The 23,898-nt window shown below is 32.0% G+C and overlaps 3 protein-coding genes across 3 annotated transcripts; 2 read left to right on the top strand and 1 right to left on the bottom strand.

Annotated features, from left to right (window-relative positions):
* The first annotated feature begins 2,180 nt into the window (after positions 1-2,180).
* Positions 2,181-3,227, top strand: LOC100819702 (ruBisCO-associated protein). Its single transcript, XM_003543442.5, has one exon. The coding sequence runs from the start codon at positions 2,245-2,247 to the stop codon at positions 3,037-3,039; it is 795 nt and encodes a 264-aa protein (XP_003543490.1). The 5' UTR covers positions 2,181-2,244; the 3' UTR covers positions 3,040-3,227.
* Positions 3,228-4,602: 1,375 nt separating this feature from the next.
* Positions 4,603-6,112, bottom strand: LOC100819164 (chitinase 2). The gene has a single exon (XM_003543441.5). It carries the CDS (start codon positions 5,974-5,976, stop codon positions 5,050-5,052), a length of 927 nt encoding a protein of 308 aa, XP_003543489.1. The 5' UTR covers positions 5,977-6,112; the 3' UTR covers positions 4,603-5,049.
* A 9,545-nt stretch (positions 6,113-15,657) lies between these two features.
* Positions 15,658-22,446, top strand: LOC100818630 (kinesin-like protein KIN-5D). The gene is made up of 23 exons (XM_003543440.5): positions 15,658-15,865; positions 15,941-16,206; positions 16,326-16,455; positions 16,784-16,939; positions 17,033-17,509; positions 17,778-17,875; positions 17,978-18,134; positions 18,234-18,303; positions 18,897-18,973; positions 19,062-19,115; positions 19,204-19,284; positions 19,386-19,497; positions 19,690-19,776; positions 19,865-20,040; positions 20,128-20,289; positions 20,379-20,486; positions 20,558-20,716; positions 20,823-20,906; positions 20,992-21,197; positions 21,287-21,388; positions 21,476-21,585; positions 21,684-21,835; positions 21,968-22,446. The coding sequence occupies exons 2-23, from the start codon at positions 16,031-16,033 to the stop codon at positions 22,187-22,189; spliced, it is 3,156 nt and encodes a 1,051-aa protein (XP_003543488.1). The 5' UTR covers positions 15,658-15,865; positions 15,941-16,030; the 3' UTR covers positions 22,190-22,446.
* Positions 22,447-23,898: the final 1,452 nt, after the last annotated feature.

Genomic DNA, 23,898 nt, shown 5'->3' with positions numbered 1-23,898 from the left:
TTAACTTTTAAATATTCTAACATTTTAAACTAAATATTCATAATTATTTGTAAATTTCTATTGTAGTGAAACATTTTAAACAAATTGACTCATCAACGAATGAACAATCGTATACGATTAACCCTTGAAGTTAACCGACTTCCCTCAAAACTCTTGCTAATTTTGTCTAGTGTAGCACTACGTAATTGGTAAAAACAAATATGATGAACTCAGTTAAACCCTTCAAAATTAACCAGTATTCATATTTTAATAAAATAAAAATGACTTCAGGATTCATTGCAGAGTTAGTGCTTTCAAACAGGCTTTAGTAAAAGTTTATTAAATTTAATAATTTTGAATCACTAGTAATTTGGTTTCATTAATTGTTTCATCTCCATAGTGCTGAAAATATTCAAATATATTAATTTTAACCAAAATAAGTTTTAAAAGTTAGTTTTATTTAAAATCAATTTTAGAAATATTAATCATGTCATGCGTAACTCGTTAAGATTTGGAAAACGTTAAATGGCCAAATGGATGTGTAGAAAAGACAACAAAATTCACCAAAAAAGAAAAGAAAAAAATATAAAATAGAGCGTTATTTAATATTTACTGTTACTGGTACAAGGGAAGATAAAGAATGCTCGATTATTTTGTTGGGTCACTTGGCTGATTCCATTACTCCTTCTCAAAATTATTTTCTGGACTGTATTTTTTAGATGATTAATTTGTAGATGTTTCGGATTTTTTTCTTTCCAAAATGTATTACATTCCAGAAGCATTAAAAGTAATTTAACAAATTCTAAAAAATAGTTTCCAAATTTTTTTAAATCAGAAATTAATTTTGGAAGGGGAAAAAATTAACAAAAATGCAAGCTTTCTTAAACGCATAATCAGTAGTTTGTTTCCGTTTAAGCTTTCTCCAACACGTTATCATCAGTAGCTTGTTCTCATTGTTAACACGTTATCTTTCTTTTCTTTTTATTAATTATTATAATTATAACAATTGATATTTATAGGCATGGACAAATGAATTTAATTTGGGTAGCCTTGGCCCATTTTATCTTTATCTTCAGCAATCATCAAGTAGTATGTGACCCACCGTAAGAGAGTTTACAGAAAGAATGGCCAACTAAATTTAGTTTTTGTTAAGTATTAAAATTTGTGACTCTTTTTTTATTATTATTTGGATTCTTCTTCTGTTATTTTCATTATTCCATGCTCATGCGCCACCTATCAAAAAGCATCTGCTGTAGGTTTAATTTTTCTGTTCTCCATCAATGCATTTACAGTGTTTGAAGGTCTAATTTTTATAAATTTAGCTTAAACAATTATCCAGTCCCTATAAAATAAAAGTTGTTACTGTTTTGATCTTCTTAATTTGATTTTGCAATTAATAAGAAGAAAAGTGTGTTGGTTTGAGTGAAAGGAAACGACCCAAATCCCTTGTGTAGGGTGGATGACATTGAGTTTGACATTGATATTTTTTTTAACGTAGGACCCTCTCAATTAGAAGTTAATTAAGTAGTAATTTATTGAGATATTTAAATTTATTTAATGGATTAAAATTTTCTAAAAAATATTTTCCATACACAAATATGCATGATACTGATCCTCTTATCTCATAAGCTTAAAAAAATAAGATTATATATGATATTGGTAACCATACCATCTTTTTTTGATGATTTTTTTAATGGAAACCATACCATCTATATACATAATACATGTATTTGATTGTGTTAATTTTATATCTATATATAGAAATTTTTAATTTTGTCTAATGCATTTTTACTTTATGACTCACTTATTCATTGAAGGGTTAATTAATTCGCAATATAAAATGAAATTTCCATTAGAAATAAAGAGAAGATTTTGACAGATATGTTGCCAAGAGTTTCATTGTCAGTTACTCATAAGAGCAAGTGAAAGTAGCTTTCGGAAATCCCGGAGCACATCCAAAAGTAGCAAATGAGTAAGAACTATTTTTAGTTTTACTTAGCCACTATATAGTAGGGAGTTGGTGATATCCTATCTTAGCATCATGTTGTTTCCAACAAGTTTCCCTTGAATATCATTTGACAGTACGTAACTTTTAGTCACTCTAGGTAATTTCGCAAATCAAGTCTATTTATTTTTATTATCGTGAGTTACGTACATGAATATTAATTTGGAATAAAAAGAGTTGGTTAGCAAAGAGAATATATTATATAAAGGGGAGGTTGGGGTGGATGGGGAAAGAGTGAAATTGGAAATTGCATTTGAATAATGATGTCCATATTCCGGCAATACACCTTGGACGACTCATTCTCGCAAGTGTTGGTGTCCCCGAAATTCCTGAAGGAGTACCAAATAGCCCTGACCTTCGCAAGCGACTACGACGACGACGGCGTCCCCACCAACGGGGTTTTCCGGCCAACCTGGGACCTAACCAAGGTGACCCCGGAATCAATCACGCGATTCAAGGATAAGAACCCCGACGTGGACATCAAAGTCTTCATCAGCATCGGCAACCGCGGCACCCAGCACCCCTTCAAACCCCTCAACAACCAAACCTGGATCCAGAACGCCACCATGTCCCTCACCAGCCTCATCAACAACCTCCACGTCGTCCACGGCATCGACGTCCTCTACGACCACATCGATGCCTCCCCCGCTGACTTTACCGAGTGCGTTGGCCAGCTCATTAGGAACCTCAAGGAAAACGGCGTCGTCTCCCAGGCTTCCATTTCTCCCTCGTCTTATCCCAACCAAGAATACTATCCGTTACTCTACAGCTCTGTGCCCTTCTTCGTTGACTGGGTCGATTACCAGTTCCAAAGCGAGGATCAACCTGTCTTGGAACCCACCACCTTGGTGAAGCGCTACAATGAATTAACCAAGGTTTATCCCAAAACAAAACTCTTTGCTGGCTACAGTGCTGAGAATGAGGACTGGGCCACAGTTTCCCCGTTCGTGTTCTTTTTGGGTGCCATGGACCTTCTCAAGAAGAGAAGTGCTCCTGGTGTTTCCATTCATTACCATAATTACTATGCATCAGAAGCTCCCAATAATAAGGACTGAATATGCCACGCCATCCACCCATGCCTCTCTGCTACTATCATATTACCTTATTATTTACAGTCATGCTACCTTAATTACTAGTGTAAGACCCATCTAGGGTTATCAAATCAGTTCCATATATATATATACATATATATATATATATACCTATATCTCATAAAATATAATGAATAAGTTCTTAGTTGTTATCTCACGTACTTTATGTTGATAAAATATATATGCTTGCTAATTTGCCTATATGGATCGGATCAGCTTTTCTCAAACTTAGGCCCGCATATGTTCTTAATAAACATACCAATCCACATCTACCGCCATCCATAAACACATGATGACACAACTTTGTAGCCATGCAGCAAAAATAAAGAGAAAGAATAGAGACAAGTTGAGGTTAAAGTTTGAAAGACAGAGAGGAAGAGAATAAGAAATATAGAGATGACGATGAAGATGGCGGAAGGGAGGGGCTTCATTAATTGTCTCTGCATCCACTATATTGTGACAATAATTAATTAAATGTTTAGTTTAAAGAACACAATAATTAATAATAGCGACTCCATCATACTATGTTTGGATTGATAAAATGGAATAAAATAAAATAATATCAGATTCTGTTGTTTGGATGCATTTTAAATAATATAAAGCACTTTTTATTTCATTCTATCCAATAATTTTCTCTTTTTGTCTTTCTAATTTAAGATATAAAACGAATTAATCTTTTTTTATCCTACGTTGGATTGGAGCCCAAATCCAGCAAGCAGTGGGAGGCAAGAAATGGGTCATAGAGCCCAAATGAAGAATGTACTAAACAAGAGACAATGCGGCTATGCCTGAAGAATATGAGGGTTTTAAGAGCAGGAAGCCTGCAAATGTAGAAATGAAGGTCTCTGAAGCTATATATTACCGGAGGTGGCAAAATCTTGAGAGAATGGAAATAGCCATTGCACATTAGAAACACCATCTCCTACCAGTACGCAAACTCGTTTATATAATTATAGCATGTTTGGGGTGCCTGTGAGATGAACCAAAATCAATTATCAAATTATGGTGAATGTAAAATAACATATAGTTGCTTTGGAAAAATCATGGTGACACCATAATTTTTGAGAGAGCCACCATAATTTTAAAGGATATCCAAACATGCTATTAGTAAATCTCTAGGCGTCCTATACATGTCCCTCTCTTCGATAGATCAATGAAATGGTATAATTTTGCCAGAAAATGCCGAATGACATAAACGTCTTTTGCGTATAACTATTTACTATTTCTTTCACCACTTCAATTGCAACTATTATGAAATATGTAATTGCTTTTTTGACGTTCATGTTGATTTGGGTTAATAAAAACTTTCAAAGGTTTAAAAATTAGAAAATTATTGAAAAATTGATCAAATTTAAATGATTTTATAGAATGTAAAATTAGAATTTGAAGAATTTTTTTTTTAATGTTTTGGTTTGTAAGTTTTAAGAAATTAATCATTCTTTAGAGTTTAGACCATTAATCTAATTCAATATTCATAATTATTTCATTGGATGCTCACTTCTTTAACCGATAAAATAGAAAGAGGTATTAATAATAATAAAAAAACACTAGTAACATAGAAAGAGTCAAAGAGTACTTCTAAGTCCCAACTGGGAACCACTGCTTTCTCCATGCATAGGCCCACTTTGGAGGAGAAAATGGAGTTGCGTCCCAAACAAAAATTACCCATTACCCAGAATAACACGTGTTTTCTTTTTTGTCCCATGATCTGAATCAACATGAGAAAACAAATGGTTTATGGCTGTGTTTATTCGCGAGTGAAGTAAAATGTGGTTCCTAAATCAACTATTAAAAGAGTAAAGTAAAATTATGACCAGCACACGTCTGTTTACACACATTCAAGACAGGAGGCTTAAGCTACATGCCTACATCAGGTTACATGTATGTATACATCATTACACACACAAACGTTATTAATTTAAATGTAATAGCCATCAAGCGCACTAACATATTAAAATTGGTCTACTTCAAAACCTAATTGGCAGTCACCAAAAGGTCCTGTGATTGCTTCTCATAGCTGAAACCATTTGCCTTGGAGTCATCAGCACACCACACAAAGATACCATGAAGTTTTTGCTGAGTCTTGAGCATACTACACGCAGTGAAGAATCCATTATCAGGGATCAACCCTCGACTCCCATCACTATTGAAACTCACCAAGACCTTCCCACCATTATAATTCGAGCTTTGTTTGTTAAAGTAATCAATAAACTGAGATACGGTGGTGCTTCTGTCATATGCATAAAACTGAAAATTAACGTAATCTATGATGTGCCCATAACTCTTCCACAAGGCCAAATAATGACTCTGAACTTCATCATTATCAAAAGGAGCAATTGAAGCAAAAGTAATGACCCCTCTGCTTTTCAGAGTTTGTATCAATTTTCCAATGCTCTGAGCAAAAGTTTCAGAATCTGCCTTGAAATGCTCATAGTCAATGTCGATTCCGTCCAAGTTGTACTCTTTGATTATGTTGGTGAGTGAAGAAACCGCGTTGGAAACCCATGAATCAACTGAAGTTGGATCAAAGTAAGCAAAAGCACTTGAAACAGTGTCTCCTCCGAGACTAAGGGCTACCTTAACGTTTGGATTTTTGGCCTTAATGGAAGAAACTTGGGTAGGGGTGAGGTTTTGGTTGTCCCAAAAGATGTTAAATTTTCCGTTGGTGGGAGAAGGTGAACCAGATGATGTGTCGTAGTCAATAGCGAAGGACAAAATGAAGTGAAAATTTACATTTGGGTTTATGGGTACATCTGAGAATTTGACACCATTGAACAATGCTCCAATGTATTCTCGGAACAAGCTTGAGTCAGAGGTGGCGGCTCTAACTTGGGTTGATGCAAGGAGAAAAAAGGAAACTTTTAGGATTAAAACGACAAAGCAAAGATTGGGAAGTGCCATTTTGATTTTTGAAAAAAACTTAGAAAAGCTAGATTCAGCAACTGCTATGATATGAGAGTAATTAAACAAGGGACTAACGATAGAGATATGAGAAGTAGGAATGGTGGAGCAGGCAAATATTTGGTTGTGTCATTTCTCTGTGGTGGTGCTTTATTTATTCTACTTACAATCATTGACCATAAGATTTTTTAGTCAATAGACCTTTCATTTTCCTTAGGAAACCAAATCATGTTAATATGGTTTGTGTTGAATAGTACTAGTATTATTTTGTTGCCTTCCCAATGCCATGTATCTCACCACAACCACAAGTTGCCTACCAAAGTTGATTTTTCTTCCTGCTTTTCGTGTCTACTTAGAGCTTGGAATTTTCGAGAATAAATACCGCCAATCAACCAAATTTGTTAGGGATGTTTGAAAAATGAACTCTATCCAAATTCCAAATTAGCTCAAACTATTTTCATAAAAATCAATTTAATTACACGCATTATTTCTTCAAATCCGATATATAGGGTCACACTCCTTGTGAAATTTAGTTGGTAGGAGTTTTGGGTTCTGTCTGGGAGGGAGTGGACGACAATCTTTGTAGTTTGTAGCTAAGCTAATTTGTCTTCGAAGGTAAAGCATCCCGAATCTTAATTAACCTGCTCTCAATCGTTTTAATGAGAATTCTTTTATGGGAGATGAAGCCACTTGTGATATTACAATCTTTTGTTTTGTTTTGTTTGGCTATGTTTGTCAATAGATATCAATTATCAAGGATACTTACCTAAGTACATAGGATGCTAAAAAGAACTTTATAGCAGTTTACAACAGATACATCTGAGGGTATTAAATTAGGATTTCAAAATATTTTAAAAAACTTAAAAAAAAAGTACTCCCGTGTTTAATTAAGATTTTTAAATAATAAAAATAATTGTTATAATATTTAATTAAGATTTTTAAATTTTTTTTAAGAAATCTAATAAAATTCATTGATATTCAATTAAAATAAATTCTAATGAATTTCATGAGACTTTTTAATATAAAATACACATCAAATCATCTTATCAAAACCCTTGAGATTTTATGAGATTTTCTTCTTCTTTTTTTATCTTTTTTTGTCAATTGATTTATTTTTTCTCATCGTACATAATCTTTTGTCTCTTTGAAAGTAATATACATTTAATTTTTTTACTCTTTCAATCCATAAACAACATATCCTAAAACATCTGATATGAGAGATCATGACAATTATTTGAATTTGGGATGTCTTGATTACATATTTATTTTAATAAATGTGAAAAGTTAACTCATGTATAAGTGGATAAATATATAAATAGTTTTTTGTACATGAATTGATACATCTTGAAACAATAGTTGGATATTTTTTTGTTTGGCGGGATCATTATCATTATTATGGGAATGACTATAAATATTCATGTTATTGGCAGTGCTATATTCTTTTTATACCATTAACATAATTGATGATCGAAAGAGAAATTGATTTGTTACGTAACAAACTTAGAATTCTTTGTATATGATGATTTTTATTTGAAGTGTTAGCTAAAAAAAATTATGAATCTTTATCAATAATTTTGAATGTTTTTAAAAATTTCACAAAGTCTTATAAAATTTTAAAAATTTATAATGCTATTTCAAATCTTATAAATTTATTGAAATTCAAATTACAAAATACTAATCATAAAAATCTTTTAAAAAAAATCTTTAAAATTATTACATTCTTATAAAAAAAATTAAAATTCATAAAAAAATTATAACAAAATAATCTTTTAAAATCTTAATATCTTTTAAAATCTTAATGGTTACTCACCTAAGTATCAACTATGATAAACCAGAAGAGTGACCAAAACGGATGTAAAACCCGAATTATTTTATTTCTACTATCTGACAATTGCGTTGAGACCATTTTATAACCTAAAGGCCCAAAGCCTAATTATCTTTCCAGGTTCACAGTCTCTGCTCAAATAGCTGTGATAAAGGTCCAAAATATAAAAAAAAGGATAATTTTTTTTACGAAGGCGGAATGCATGGGCTCACGGACTTTTCAACCCAAAGCCGAATTGTGTGAAATTTGTCAGTGATGGATTTTTTGGGGGGTTAGGTGCGTCATAATTTTTGAATAATACTACTAAATAAATTTGATATTATGTCAACAACAAAAAAAATGACAATAAGTGTTTTAGTCGAAAATTTTCACATTAGTATATTAATGTGTCATCAAACAATTTTTTATATTTTTTAATTAATCTTAGAAATATATAATTTTCATTAAATTTATCCTTCTAAAATGCTTTGTCATCGGTTAATTTGACAATTAGTGCATCATTGAACGAAATTAATTATAAATTAATTTTTGAAAAATTATTATGAAAATTTTATATTTTTTAAAGAATGATTGAAGAATAAAAATATTTAAAGAATTAAAGTAATAATGCCTTAATTTTTAAAAGAGTATTGTTGATTCACTCTAATGATGTGTTTGGTAGGAGAAAAATAAGATAGGTGAGGAGAGAAATAGAAGAAAAATTGTATGAGACTCACACCTTCTGTACTTTATTTTAATTTAAAAATGTCCATCTTATTTTTATCCATGCTATTTTCATCTCCTCTATCAAATGGGACCCTAAAATGAGTTTTTTTTTTTTTTATAATCCTAAAATGAGTTTCCTTGTCATGGTTTCGGGGTTTTACTTATATAAGATAAGATTATTATTGCCCTGCCAAGGCCATGAAAAGCTAGGTATATAAAACGAAGGGAGCTAATTAACTATGAAATCAACTGTGTCTGTGTAAGAGCCAATTAATACGTCGTCATGATCCCATAAACAAGTGTAAGAGTCATGGAATAAAAAAATTGTTATCCGTTCACATACTTTAACATTTTTAATTTACAAAAACGCTTCAACACTATTATAAAATAAAAATGTTATCTTTTAAATAAGTAAGCTTTTGAAATGTGATCATTTAAGACGCTGCTTATTGTGCAAGCAACAGTTTTGTCAACCAGATCTTTATAATAAAAAATTGCTGCGCGCATGAATATTAATCTATAGTTATATTATATACAATAGGATTTAAACTATTTTAGGACCACGACCTATAAGTATTATCCAGTTTGACAGCAATATGTCAACCGTTATTACATATATTAATATAGAAATACGTATATGAAGTCTTTTTTTCAGAAAAAATTAAAGTTATTTTATTTTATTATTATTCTGCCTCAAATCAACAGAAAATTTGATTGAAGCATTTATCATAGAAATTATACATGCACTAAATAATACTTAGTTCCCTTTTTAGATTAGGTCACGTGAATAAATTGTCAGATAGATACTATCAAAATTACAAAGAATTTAAAGATGTAATTGTCAAGAGGAGTGCTCCAAGAGTCACAAAGTGTTATATAGAGTTCAGGTTATGAGTTATTTATAAATATTTTTTCTTTTCAACTTAGCAAGGTGTCTTTTATATAAATAAAATTTATGATTATCGAATACTTAAGTCAACAATATTTTGGTTATGGGGACTCCAATGATACCTACATATTTAAGGTTGAAACATTAGCGCTAAAAGGAGGACCTATATCACTCTTGTTCAACATTAGCGTTAAAAGGAGGATTTATTGCACTCTTATTCCTTAGTCCGACTAAAAAGCTTGTCCTAATGGTTACAAAGTCTCATATTACTTGAGAGTCAAGATCATAACCATCATCAAACACTTAAGTTGTCAATACCTCAAATACAAGAACCTTAACAATGTCCACATATTTAAGGTTAGACCAAGAAATTTTAGTAATTTGTTAAGGAGTATTTAATACATTATAAATATCTCTACTTATTTTAATTTTTGTTTTTGTTTTTCTAATATAATATTTCTCTCAAAAAAAGAAAAAGGCTTAACATTGACCTTGTAAGGAAAAAGGTAAGTAATAAAATAAAAATAGTGTTAACAAATATTCACATGATTTGTTAAACAAACAAAAAACTTGATAATACTTAATGAAAAATAAAATATTTTATATATATCCAGAATATAAATTAATTATTAATACTTATTTTTTAAGTTATTAAACTATAAAAAAATCATTACTGTTTTCAACTTCTTACGATATTGATTAACGAAAAAAAAGTAATACTAAGTGATATTAAATATTTTGTGTTCTTATATATTTGTTTACATAATGCTGCCGGCCCTCGTTAGTATCCTTTCTGACATTAATTACCTTCATTCTTTATGCAGTTATACTTCAATCAATACCAAACATTTCCTTATAAAACTTAATTATTTCATCTGTAGGCCTGAGCTGAGAAATAAAAGAAGCAAAAAACGGGGCTTCTGTTTTTCTTTTTTGTTTTTTTCTTTCAAATGTACATTCTGAGTCGTTATATAAAATGATGTTAGCACATGGGACTATGGGAGTGCAGCTATGATTTACATTAGGGACCATTACTCAATTTATATATTCGTCCCACGGAAAGCATGCTTCGAACTGCATCAACTTCCTCGAAAGCAAAACCAGACCAATATATCTTTTTCTTTCCTTTTTTTTACCTTGCTTGTAGTGTCTATGCCCCTTCAATTGCAATTACTTGTGCTTTGTGCAATATTCGGTGGCATCTCAGTTCACATGCCCCTTCAAATGTAAATACTACTAAATGCTTGTGTAATAACATAAATAATATTTATATTCCAAACCTGTCCATGACATTATTATTATTATTATTATTATTATTATTATTATTTATGGACTCAATAATATAAGATTTATTTACATTTACACAATTTTTTTTATAAAAAGTGATTTGAATCAATTATACTCTTAAAGTATTAATATTTGTCACCACTTTGTAATCAAGCGAATATGTAAATAAGCAAATCAAAAGTTTAATGTTCTCTTCTATTAAAAATGTAAATTTTACATTAATTTCTAAATATACCAATGACTAAAATCTTGATTTATCAATATATTTTATAAATAAAGAATATAATTTGGTCCATGATGTCAAATTTGATGACACTAACATTATTGCTGTTATTATTAAAAAAAATTGCTGTTAATTCTTACAATACACGCGAGTTGGTATTTTTCATAAGCAAATAATAAAATAATAAAGAGCATTAACAAGTTTGACATCATTCGAGAAATTTCATTATTCGTCTTCTTACTGATGAAATACTTAACGCTAATATGTTGTTTTCCATTTCAGGTTTGTAATTAGCATGCTTTTTTTTGGGGTATAGGTAAAACTATATATTATTATGGAATTTGATTGAAATGTATTGAAAATTACATGTTTTTGTATATAGAAAGTTAATTTTTATACTAACTATTTTAAAGATAATTTTTAATTGATTGAAAATTAAAAAACTCTTATACTGATACTATATGACAATTAGTCAATTAAAATTTATTCTTAAGAAAGAAAGAAGAGTTATATTACTGTTATATCATAATTTATTAATATTTCTACATTATTCGCACATTCTCATCTTATCATACAATCAAAATCAAATTAAAAAGAAATGTTTTTAGCCATAAGCCATGTGACTCTACAAGAATGAGAGTTGGTTAGGATCATGTCTTGGAACTAGTTTGTAAACTGTAACCCAATTTTGGAGTTATCGATCATCTCCATTTCAGATTGGTGTAATATTGATTTTGGGGTGTATATATTTTTTAATTTTATTCAATAAAAAAGTTGATTATAAAAAAAAAGAGAGAAAGAGGAATTTTCTGTCAGAAATGTAGTAGAACCTTTGGAATTAAATTCCATTTCCATATAATTAAAATATAGAATCACAGTGCATATGCATGCAATTGAATCAAGCTCTACGTACGTAAAGATGAATGGCTTAAACGTTTAGTTTAATTTCACCCATAACAACCTTGCGTAATTTGAAGAAAAGCTGGACACTGGACAGTATGGTTCTTCTTTTTAGTTTGGGAACTTTCCGAGAGCAAAAATAACAGTCGGAGAGCAAATAACTTTTGAGTCAGAAACAATGAGAACCTCATCATGTGTACTTGTCAGAAAAGTAGTAACGTGGAGGGTACGGAGCATAGACCTAGAGTCTGTCCCAAGTAAAAATACTGAACTGAAGGATAATTCGTATCACTTTCGTACTTTTAGGTTTGGATTGGATTTGGATGGACTCAAGTTGTAACAAGTGGGGCGGTGGATACTGCATGAATATATACACTTTTAGCATATCATAACTTTTTTTTTTTTCACATGACCTGATATTATTTTAAACTACTGAAAACATAATATATTGCTTTTGAACATGCTTACATATATCTTTATTTCTTCACTCTGCATGTTTGTATTTCAATTTGAAAGATTTAAAAGTATTTTTAATCTTAAAGTAATAAAATTTTGAAACATTTCTCACTATCCAAACATGTACTTTAAATTCGTCATCATGTCTCCCGGACACGTCTTTTGTGTAAAACCTCATATCCAATGTGCTAATGGTAGTATAATTTTATGAAAGATGTTAAGTATATTTCTGCGTTCTTGCTATTTACAGCTTGTTAAACAGATATTCACACTTTCTAATGTAGAAAATGTAAAAGTGACTCTTTTTGTCTCACTGAAATGAACAAAAGTTACGTTAAACATAAGTGTTTTACAAACACAGCACAAGACATCAACCATAAACTGAATTCAGGTGAAGCTTTTATATATTGTTATCACTTATCAGGTACCCCTACCCCGTTGGCTGTTCATTAAAATGAGTAATTTCTCATGGACGTACATACTAGTGCTAATTTACAAATTTTCCAAACACCTAGCTAGTTATCAGGTGAATTGAATTCAACCTAGCTTGACCGGGCCTAGAGTATTTATGAAAGTAAAGATGACCCGCTCGCTTGATTTTCCGAATTTATTGAAGTCTGTGATTATAGTCTCAATTTGAAGATGATCGTTTCGAGTCGTTTTCGGGGTTAAACTTCGTTGCAGGCCAAGCAAAAGTAATATCAAGTTAGACCGTTGCAATTGGTGGCAATTGTCCCACAGATTATTTTTTTTAGCTGTATAAAAAAAGATAAATACCAAAAAATTTATAATAGTTTATGAATTTTTTTCTATCAACTGAACTACATCCTGATTGTTCAAAAATAATATATATATATTCCATTTATTTGCTCAATAATATTTAGATGGTGATTTTGACACACATTCTGAACATAATGGATAAAACGAAAAATCTTTTCCTTTCTCTCCACTCCAAATCGCGTTTACTCAACCATAAATCAAAACTAAATTTTTATATGGGAGGCTTTGGGACATGAACCAAGGTTTTCGATCATGACAATATTCTTTTCAGGTTAAAAACCTAGTTTTCTTGTTTTAAAATAGGTAAACATTAATAATTTATAAATAATATTTTAAATTTTTATTATATTAAGTATTAAATTTTTATTGAATATTACATTTTTTATTTTCAAGATAATGATAAAATCATATTCATGGAATACAATTTACTTTCAAGATATCTTGTGGTGAAATAATAGACACATGAGATTTAAAATCTCATGCTAAAGAGTCTAAAGATTCTATTAACGATATATAAGTTTCTTGCAAATAGAACAAATTTTGTTAATTTTGTTTTTAATATATAATTAATATAAGTTAAAGGGGTGTAATTTAATTGTTTAATTTATGTACGTGAGTTATTATAAATATATTAACTAACAACACTATTTTTAAAATATAATTTTATTGATACTGTTTTTGATTTTTATGAATAAGCAAATAATTAGTAAATACGTTAAATAACAACACTATTTTGAAAATAACTCCATCTTTTAGTCTATTTTTACTTGAAGAATGGCAAATGCCATTCTTAATTTATCTTTTCTAATTTTTTAATAGATTATTCACATATTTTTATAGTTTTTTAAAATAATTTTAAGATATTATATATACCTTTTAATTTTTTTCTAAATTTAAATACTGTGAAAAGCACAAAATTCTTACCAAATGATATGAATTTAAAACATATTCGGCCATAGGATGCTGTCAAGCATCAAATTTAGAAGCTACATAAGAAACGAAAAAGAAGAAAAAGGAACGCAAGATGGAATCATACAAACAACTGGCATGTGCCTCACTCTTTATCAAGTGGGGTAACTTCTATCAGTATACCACCATGCTAAACCCCACTCTGTTTTCTTTTCTTTCTTTTTCTGAGCCACCAAACTTCCTACTCCCTTTCATCCTAGTCCTTTCTCTAACATATTAATTAAAAAAAATCATTTTATATACAATTTTCCACCCCAATTAGGCACCAACTTTGCATACTTTCATTATGTTCTCTATTGAGAAAGACAAGAACAAGGAAGATTTGGACATTATCAGTCACTTAATTATGTTCCATTTCAAGTCCACTGAATCTCTATCGATCGAGAGAGAGACTTCAGAGATTTCATGTTTTTAACTTCTACAGGTGCTTTATAAAAAAAATAAAAATTATAGATGTGTTTGAATAGGCGTTAATTTTCGTTTAACGTGAATGAGCTAGACATATAAATACACGTTGAAAGTGTTTTGAAAAGTGAGATTGAAAGTTTAAACGAATAAAAACACACACATTATATTGCTACAATTTGTGAAATGGATTAAATGTATGAGGGCTTTAATTTTTATGTATAGTGGGCGTAAATAAATTTACATATCAATTAGTTAGAAATGATCTTAAGGATAATTTTTAAGATAATTTATTTGCATTATCAACTAATAATCAGAAATGGTTAATTGTGTGACTTTTAAATAATATAAAAATTAATAAATTTATCATATATAATTTATTTTTAAAAATATAGGATAATTTATAATTGAACTACGATAAATATATATTGTTGTGGACACTATTTACTCATGCATGAGAGGGCTATTAGGAGATATCCATATAAGTGCATCACATTTACTAATGTATGAAAGGACTAGTAAGGACCCTAGCTTGCTTAAATAGTGCATCATATTTTAAAGTTTTATTCCGTTAAAACCAATTTTAAAATCAAACTATCCGTGAAAAGGAAAACAAAATCGTTTTGTTAATTGTTATAGACAACTCCACAAGCCAAATTAAAAAAGAACAAAGATCCCCCATGTAATTTTCTTGTAAGCAACAAATTAAATTTTGCAGTGGGTCCTTGGGGCATGCTTTCCTCCTCAGTTATAGGAACCCTTGATCGCCCCCCCTTTTTTGTAGAATGAAGAATGATCCAATTCCTTGAATCATCATCATCATAATAATACCACGCAATAAGCGCAGGAAACACCTACTTCTTCTAAAACAGTGATTAAGGGACCCACTTCTTCTTAAAGTATTTCTATTACCCAATCTAAGCGCACTTAAAAAATAGAGTTGAAATAAGAGAAAGATAGAGAGGGCATTGTTGGCTTGGTTTGGTTCTTCGGTTGTGAATTTAAAACAAACAATTTCAAAACAAAACAAAAAAAATTCCTAATGATTTTTCTATTGACGTAGCCTGTCCTCTTTATAACGGTCGGATGATATGATTTTCTATTAACGTCCCACACAGACGCCGTCATCCTCACCCTTTTCCTGGCCACGTACTTTCAAACGCTCCGTAACGGTCCTAAATTCAATTTCCATATTCCTTTTTCTATATATAATTTACTTTTGTCTAATTACACCACCTTTTTTTCTTTCAGCTCCCAAGAGAGCACTCCCTCTGCTGATAGCTGATATATACATTAAGCTTTAAAAATTAAAAATAGTAAGAAAAGAAATATCTTAAAGCAATTGGTTTGTGTGTACTGCAGTGAGTACAGTCTTTGACTTGACGAATTCTCACGTGAAGTTCCGTTTGAAACAGAACACACCAGAAGAGAAGGCCAAGGCCGGCACACTGTAAGTTTCGATTTCAATTCCGCACCCGATTCTTCCTTCCTTCTTGATCCGCACATTTCATTGTTCTTCACACAGTTCCACTCTTCCATCACGCGGATCGCACCGCAATAAACGACACCCAGATTGATCGCGATTCGCCCAACTGATTTACAAAGTGGAACCGCAATGGAGGCAGCTCAGAGAAGATTGGGAGGAGGAATGGTGCCGTTGTCGCCGTCACAGACTCCGCGCTCCAGCGATAAGCCCGTGCGAGATCTGCGATCTGCGGATTCCAATTCCAACAGTCACAGCAAGTATGATAAGGACAAAGGTGTCAATGTGCAGGTCCTCGTGAGGTGCAGGTGAGTTTGACTCGCTCTAACTCGTCGCTGACTCGGTCATTGAGGTTTGTTTTAATGTTTCACTGCTCCGAAACTGAAAATGAAAAATAAAAAATAAAAAATTGGTGTCGTATTTGCAGGCCGTTGAGTGAAGATGAAACGAGGCTGCACACGCCGGTTGTGATTTCGTGTAACGAAGGTAGAAGAGAGGTTTTAGCTGTTCAGAATATCGCCAACAAACAGATCGATAGAACCTTCGCATTTGACAAGGTTTTCTGCGTCTTGCTTTTTTTCTTTAAAAAAAAAAGAAATTGTTTGGAGTTTTGAATGCTTGAATTGTTGCCGTATGGTAAAATTGAATTATTCTGATGAATTGAAGACTCGAGTTAGTAGGAGAGAGAAAATTCATTAAATGTGCGATCAGATTTCCAGAGATAACAACGTTCGAGAATTAAAGTTTGAATATAGTTCTTTAATCATTATGACATTATTATGTACTACCTACTCTCTTATCAATCCTAATCATGATATTGATAAGGAAGGCCTCACACGTTTTTTTACTTGTTATTGGAATAAAATTGTCCTTGTTTTGGCGTAGGTGTTTGGTCCTAACTCTCAACAGAAAGAACTGTATGATCAGGCAGTGTCTCCAATTGTGTATGAAGTGCTTGAGGGCTATAACTGCACTATTTTTGCGTATGGACAGACCGGGACAGGGAAGACATACACAATGGAAGGAGGAGCAAGAAAGAAGGTTATTCATGTTACCTAACTAAAGTCTTCATGTCTCATTGCTTTGTATTGAAATTTTGAAATCTATTTCTTACTTTGCTACTTGATTCTGCAGAATGGCGAATTTCCGAGTGATGCTGGTGTCATCCCAAGAGCTGTGAAACAGATTTTTGATATATTGGAAGCTCAGAATGCTGAGTATAACATGAAAGTAACATTTCTAGAGCTTTACAATGAGGAAATAACAGATCTTTTGGCCCCTGAGGAAACTTCGAAATTTATAGATGATAAGTCTAGGAAACCTATTGCTCTAATGGAGGACGGGAAGGGGGGTGTTTTTGTCAGGGGCTTGGAAGAAGAGATTGTTTGCACTGCAAATGAAATTTACAAGATATTAGAAAAAGGTTCTGCAAAGAGGCGTACAGCTGAGACTCTTCTTAACAAACAAAGCAGCCGTTCTCACTCCATATTTTCTATCACAATTCATATTAAGGAATGCACTCCAGAGGGTGAGGAAATGATTAAATGTGGGAAGCTAAATCTTGTGGACCTCGCAGGGTCTGAGAATATTTCACGTTCTGGTGCAAGAGAGGTACAGATGATTAGATTTAAGTTATTGGAATAATGCATTTAAATGGTAAAATTGGAATAATGTGAAAACCTGCTGGTTATGGAAATACTTCAGTCATGGCCGATAAGTTATTGTAGTCAGGCTGTAAGAATATTGATAATGTCATAAATTTGTGTTAATCCCTTCACATTTCACTGCTGGCATTATCTCTGCCTAGTTCTGTGGCATTTGTCTGGGGAAAAAAAAACATAGCTTTATAGCTTCACTAAGAAGAAGAAAATACTTGCAGGGTAGAGCAAGGGAGGCTGGGGAGATAAACAAAAGCTTGCTTACACTTGGACGAGTGATTAATGCGCTAGTTGAGCACTCAGGTCATGTTCCATATAGGTAAGAGTAACTGCAACTTTTCTAGTCAATTCTCAATTTCATTTTTCTTAATTATTTCCTGGAGTGATTTTATTATTAAGATATATCTTATTATTATATCAGGGATAGCAAATTAACCAGATTGTTGAGGGATTCTTTGGGTGGTAAAACCAAAACGTGCATTATTGCCACAATATCCCCTTCCATTCACTGTCTGGAAGAAACTCTTAGTACCTTGGATTATGCACACCGTGCCAAAAATATCAAGAACAAACCAGAGGTGACTTTTTTAGTTGCCCTTTTCATTTTGATCAACCTTTTGCTCCTTTTATCAGGCAGCAGAGCATATCTAACAGTTTAAAGTTGGTTATTTTTTCAGATTAATCAGAAAATGATGAAATCTGCAATGATTAAGGATTTGTATTCTGAAATTGACAGACTAAAGCAAGGTTGGCGACTGTTCCATATTAATGTAGTTTTGTCCCTTTGTTTTCTCCCATGAAGCCCCGATACTCCAAAATGGCCAACGTATGTCCTGATATGTATCCGGGAAGTATCAGATTTTTCTTTTTAAAAAAAATAACAGATACGGTTAGGACACGGCTCAGGCTGTATTTGGGATACGGCTCCAATACGGCTTGAGCCATTTTCTGAATTCTTTAAAGTTTTTTTTTTATTTTAATATTTTTAAATTGAAAATTTAAAATTAAAAAATGCTAAAAAGAGGGTAGGGAGTAGGGGAAAACGCTACTTCCCTCAGAAATCTGCAAATTTGCATACATATATAATTTTTCTAATAATTTTTTATTAACATATGGAAGACGTATTGTATCCTTAATTTTAAAAAATTTCCCATATTGCCATATCCGTGTCGTGTTGTATCCATGTCGTATCCGGTATCTAGGCTTCATACTTTTCTCCTTTGTGCTCTTTTTTCTCTAAATAGAGAGAAAATAGTATGTTGGTTACTTCTTCCTCTCTTTCTCACCCTCTTTGATGGTTCAATGCTGAAATGTAGTACTTTTCTACTCATGTTACACAGAGGTGTATGCAGCAAGAGAGAAGAACGGAATCTATGTACCACGTGATCGCTACCTTCACGAAGAAGCAGAGAAGAAGGTTTCCTCATAAGTGTTTAAATAAATTTTAGAATACTGTTTTAATTTTGGAAACTTTCCTAATCTTAGATTTTCACTATTTTCTCTAGGCCATGACTGAAAAGATAGAACGCATGGAACTAGAAGCAGAGTCTAAGGATAAGGTGTATTTTGTTATTAATTATACTCGTGTATTTATTATGATTATTGATTGCTTAGCTATTGAAACAATGACTGGCCATATGTGTGTAGCAACTAGTGGAGCTTCAAGAACTCTACAACTCCCAGCAACTTTTGACTGATGAATTGAGTGTTAAACTTGAAAAAACTGAGGTAAAAGTGGCCACGCTCTTTCATTCTGGACTTTTGATCCGTTCCAGAATTAAACTGTTTATATCCTAACATAAACTTACACCTGACATCTGTTTTTTCAGAAAAGTCTAGAAGAAACTGAGCAGTCATTGTTTGATCTTGAGGAAAGGCACAAACAAGCAAATGCAACAATCAAGGAAAAGGAATTTTTGATATCAAATCTCCTAAAATCTGGTTAGTTGTCTGTAATTGTTCCGTTTGTGTATTCCCTATTAAATACGTTTCCTGGGTTGCTTCAAATGCTACTTGTCTCATTCCTTTGGTGATAGTATAATAAGGGTTCTGGGTTGGTTGAATATTGTTACATGTGCAAAACATTATACTTCCGATCTTTTATTTTCAACAATGTTTTCATACCTTTTCCAGAGAAAGCACTTGTGGAGCGTGCAATTGAACTGCGAGCAGAACTCGAGAATGCTGCATCAGATGTGTCAAACCTCTTTTCTAAAATTGGTAAGTTTGATTCTCTTGTGGTATTCTAAAACTGGAGAAGCACATCCCTCTAACATCACGGTTGAAATTGCCGTTTCCAACCTTTTAGAGCGGAAGGATAAAATTGAAGAAGGAAACAGAATACTTATCCAGAAATTCCAGTCTCAGTTAGCTCAACAACTTGAAGTGTTGCACAAGACAGTTTCAGCTTCAGTAATGCATCAAGAGCAGCAACTGAAGGACATGGAGGACGATATGCAGTCTTTTGTATCAACGAAAGCAGAGGTGGGTTAACAAAGGATGCAATTGTATTTATTTGTTAAACTCCAATTTTCAGATTTATGGAATATTCATTTTGGTATGATTCTGAAGGCTACTGAAGATCTTAGACAACGGGTAGGAAAGTTGAAAAACATGTATGGTTCTGGTATCAAAGCTCTGGATGATTTAGCTGAGGAGCTTAAAGTAAATAACCAGTTAACTTATGATGACTTGAAATCTGAAGTAGCCAAGCATTCATCTGCCTTGGAGGATGTAAGTGGTGTATTACCCTGAAGTCAATTCTACTCGGTTGATTCTACTTAAGATTTCTGGCCCCATTTAACTTAATTTATGTGCTTCAGCTTTTTAAAGGAATCGCCTTAGAAGCTGATTCATTACTAAATGATCTTCAAAGTAGTCTCCACAAGCAAGAAGCCAATTTAACAGCTTATGCTCATCAACAAAGAGAGGTCCGTTATTTTAGTTTATTGACTCAACTTCTGTGTTAGAGATCCTGAAATTTCTGCTTTTTTTCATTCAGTCGCATGCCAGAGCAGTGGAGACTACACGGGCAGTATCTAAAATAACAGTGAACTTTTTTGAGACAATCGACAGGCATGCATCGAGTCTGACCGAAATTGTGGAAGAAGCACAATTGGTCAATGATCAGAAATTGTGTGAACTTGAGAAGAAGTTTGAGGTGATTGCAGTGCCTTTTCTGAGAATTACATAAATCATGATCAGAAATTTTTAGCACACATTTTTTTTTTCTAACCTTTGATGCTCTCATTCTTTACTGGGTGTAGGAGTGTACTGCCTATGAAGAAAAACAACTACTGGAGAAAGTGGCAGAAATGCTAGCAAGTTCAAATGCTAGAAAGAAACAATTGGTAACCTTTGCTTTTAACGTGCTAAGTTTACCTATAATGTTGTCCATGAGTACTTGAATATAACATTCCTTTTGATATTTATCAGGTTCAAATAGCAGTCAATGATCTTCGAGAAAGTGCAAATTGTAGAACCAGTAAACTGCGGCAAGAAGCATTAACCATGCAGGAATCTACTTCTTCTGTCAAGGCTGAATGGAGAGTTCACATGGAAAAAACAGAATTCAACTATCATGAGGATACTTCCGCTGTAGAATCTGGGAAGAAAGACCTTGTAGAGGCTCTTCAAATCTGGTATGTATGAGCTAGGACAATGCATGTTTTGTCTCCAATATATTATTCACTTCTACTTACCGAATCCTGTACTGAACAAACAACTGCAGCCTCAACAAGGCAAAAGTAGGTTCACAACAATGGAGAAAAGCTCAAGAATCTTTGCTTAGTTTGGAGAAGAGAAATGCTGCTTCTGTGGATACTATTGTTAGGTAGGTTTTGTATTCCTTAATTTAATAAGATGAAAACAGTAGTAAAACATTTTGTCAACCCTTTTTAACATTGCTATATATGGCCAGGGGAGGAATGGAAGCTAATCAAGCTCTACGTGCCCGATTCTCAAGTGCTGTATCAACTACACTTGAAGATGCAGGAATAGCAAACAAGGATATTAACTCATCCATTGATCGTCAGTATTTTGTGAACCTCTTGCATCTATGCATGACTATTGTTGCCTAGGTAGGTAATACCATGAATGTCAGCTGACAAGTTAAAAAACACTTGCAGATTCGTTGCAACTTGATCATGAAGCTTGTGGGAATCTGAACTCTATGATCATTCCGTGCTGTGGTGATTTGAGAGAACTGAAGGGTGGTCATTTCCACAGTATTGTGGAGATAACTGAAAATTCAGGGAAATGTCTTCTCAACGAATACATGGTAAGAAACAGACTTGAGGACTTAAGGCACCAACTCTTTAGAAAATATATAGTATGTTCAGCCTCGACAATATTTCACTGGTTACTGGGTTCTAATTTTTTATGTTGTTTAAATTACCGTGAGATACAACAGGTCGACGAACCATCTTGTTCAACACCAAGAAAGAGACTCTTCAATTTACCTTGTGTTTCATCCATAGAAGAACTAAGAACCCCATCATTTGAGGAATTGTTGAAGTCATTCTGGGATGCAAGATCTCCGAAACAAGCAAATGGAGATGTTAAACACATCGGGGCATATGAAGCCGCTCAATCAGTGAGAGATTCCAGAGTCCCTCTCACTGCTATTAATTAACTAGAGACAGTCAAAATTCTGTAAATAGCGTATTTTTTCAGATGTAATTCCAAAAAATGATATATTCATTTATTTTTATTTTTTTTGGAAATAGAGGGAAAAAAGGGCTAATCTTTATGGGAAGGAGGAATATGTAAAAGGTTACCCTTTTCTACAGTAACCTATATTATTGATGTCATCTGAGATTGGTACGTACTACATATTATATGATTTTGGGAGTGTTTTTTTATTAATAAAATTAGGGTATTCTAAACTAATTTTTGACGTTGCCATTTCGCAAGGGATTGATATCTCTCGCATTGAAGATGACGAAGAAAAAAAATTGTCGATGGAATTTTGTAATGTGATAATGAGATAGTTTCTCGCACATGGACAAGCAGTACACAGTACGCATAATGTTTGAAAGTAAAGGAACAAGCCAAACGAAGAAAGATGAGAACCACCAGAAACATTTCATCTGTTCGTGCCAAATCAGATGAAGGAATTTGCTTTGGTGGTTGGCCTAAAAACGGGTGTTGGATAATGCTTTTTTTTGTCAAGAATAAGAGACAAAAGCCAAAGCTAGAGTTTGTACAGCCTGGTAACATGTCAAGAAATAATTCTCTTGGCTCTTAGGTTCCAGGGCCCTCTGAGTGAAAAAGCTGCAGTTTCTGATTAGAAAAACATTTTTCTATAACACTACATCATGTTACATTTGGAAAACCTTTTCATTCATGTAATTTAGTTTTTTTTTTCTTTCGTTTTTTTCTCGTGTTGCCTTTTTTTTTTCATTTTAATTCTCGTATGTATTTGTTTTATTTTTTATTTTTAAAGAATTTAAGATAATACTTTAAATAATAAAGATGATTTTTTTTATTTAAAGATCTTTAAGTATAAAAAATAAAATAAACACATATTGTAAGACTAAAATAAAATTACTGGAAAAAAAATTAAATTAAAGGAATAAAATATATATTTAAACCAACTTTTTACCACCACGATGATCATCGTTTTTTTTTTACACAATACCTCCCTTTCTTTTCTTTCCTTCCTTTTCTTAAAGGACTGCAAACACTGAATGTGAAAATATCATTATTTAACTATTTATTTTATTATAATTTGCAATTGGACTCGATAGCTTTTGAGATTGGACGTCGTACACATAAACTGAAGGTACTTACTCAGAAGAGGGTAAATTCTACTCAAAAGATAGCTTTTGCGATGCTCACATTTTTAAAGTGCTTTTGTAGCTTTACTTTAAATAAACCATCAATTTATTTTCTGAATTATCATTCTCTAACCTAAGCTAATGAAATTATGTAATTAATTCCTAAAATATTGAATATTTATCAATTTAGTATCTGAGTTTATATACATAGTTATAATACCAGTTTTGTAAAAGACTACTTTATCCATTATTTTATATATTTGTCTAAATACAGATAATAAACTAATTTAAATATTTTAAGTTTAAAAACTGTAACCAAAAATCATAAACATCAAAAAAGTAAAAAAAAATTACAAACAAATCAATTAAAAAAAATATTTTCAGAATTTATTAAAAAATTTAAACATTTTAAATTTTAAAAATTAACAAAACAAGTACACATGCAAAAAAAAAAAAAAACTCAAATGAAATCACATCATTAAGAAGTCAGTTTCAACTAAAATAATTTTCTAACAGGTACTTCTTTTGGTCATTATTATAAAGTTTAAATTAAAAGTATAAG

The sequence above is a fragment of the Glycine max genome, chromosome 13 (genome assembly GCF_000004515.6).
Source record: "Glycine max cultivar Williams 82 chromosome 13, Glycine_max_v4.0, whole genome shotgun sequence".
NCBI lineage: Eukaryota > Viridiplantae > Streptophyta > Magnoliopsida > Fabales > Fabaceae > Glycine > Glycine max.
This window is presented reverse-complemented; position numbering and strand designations above follow the sequence as displayed.

What these genes read in the sequence shown, in the direction of transcription:
- LOC100819702 (XM_003543442.5), top strand. Translation starts at nt 2,245, where the DNA reads ATGATGTCCATATTCCGGCAATACACCTTGGACGACTCATTCTCGCAA.
- LOC100819164 (XM_003543441.5), bottom strand. Translation starts at nt 5,976, where the DNA reads ATGGCACTTCCCAATCTTTGCTTTGTCGTTTTAATCCTAAAAGTTTCC.
- LOC100818630 (XM_003543440.5), top strand. Translation starts at nt 16,031, where the DNA reads ATGGAGGCAGCTCAGAGAAGATTGGGAGGAGGAATGGTGCCGTTGTCG. An exon ending in AATTGACAGACTAAAGCAAG is followed by an intron (nt 18,304 to 18,896) that starts GTTGGCGACTGT and finishes CATGTTACACAG; the next exon opens with AGGTGTATGCAGCAAGAGAG. An exon ending in GTAGAGGCTCTTCAAATCTG is followed by an intron (nt 21,198 to 21,286) that starts GTATGTATGAGC and finishes AAACAACTGCAG; the next exon opens with CCTCAACAAGGCAAAAGTAG.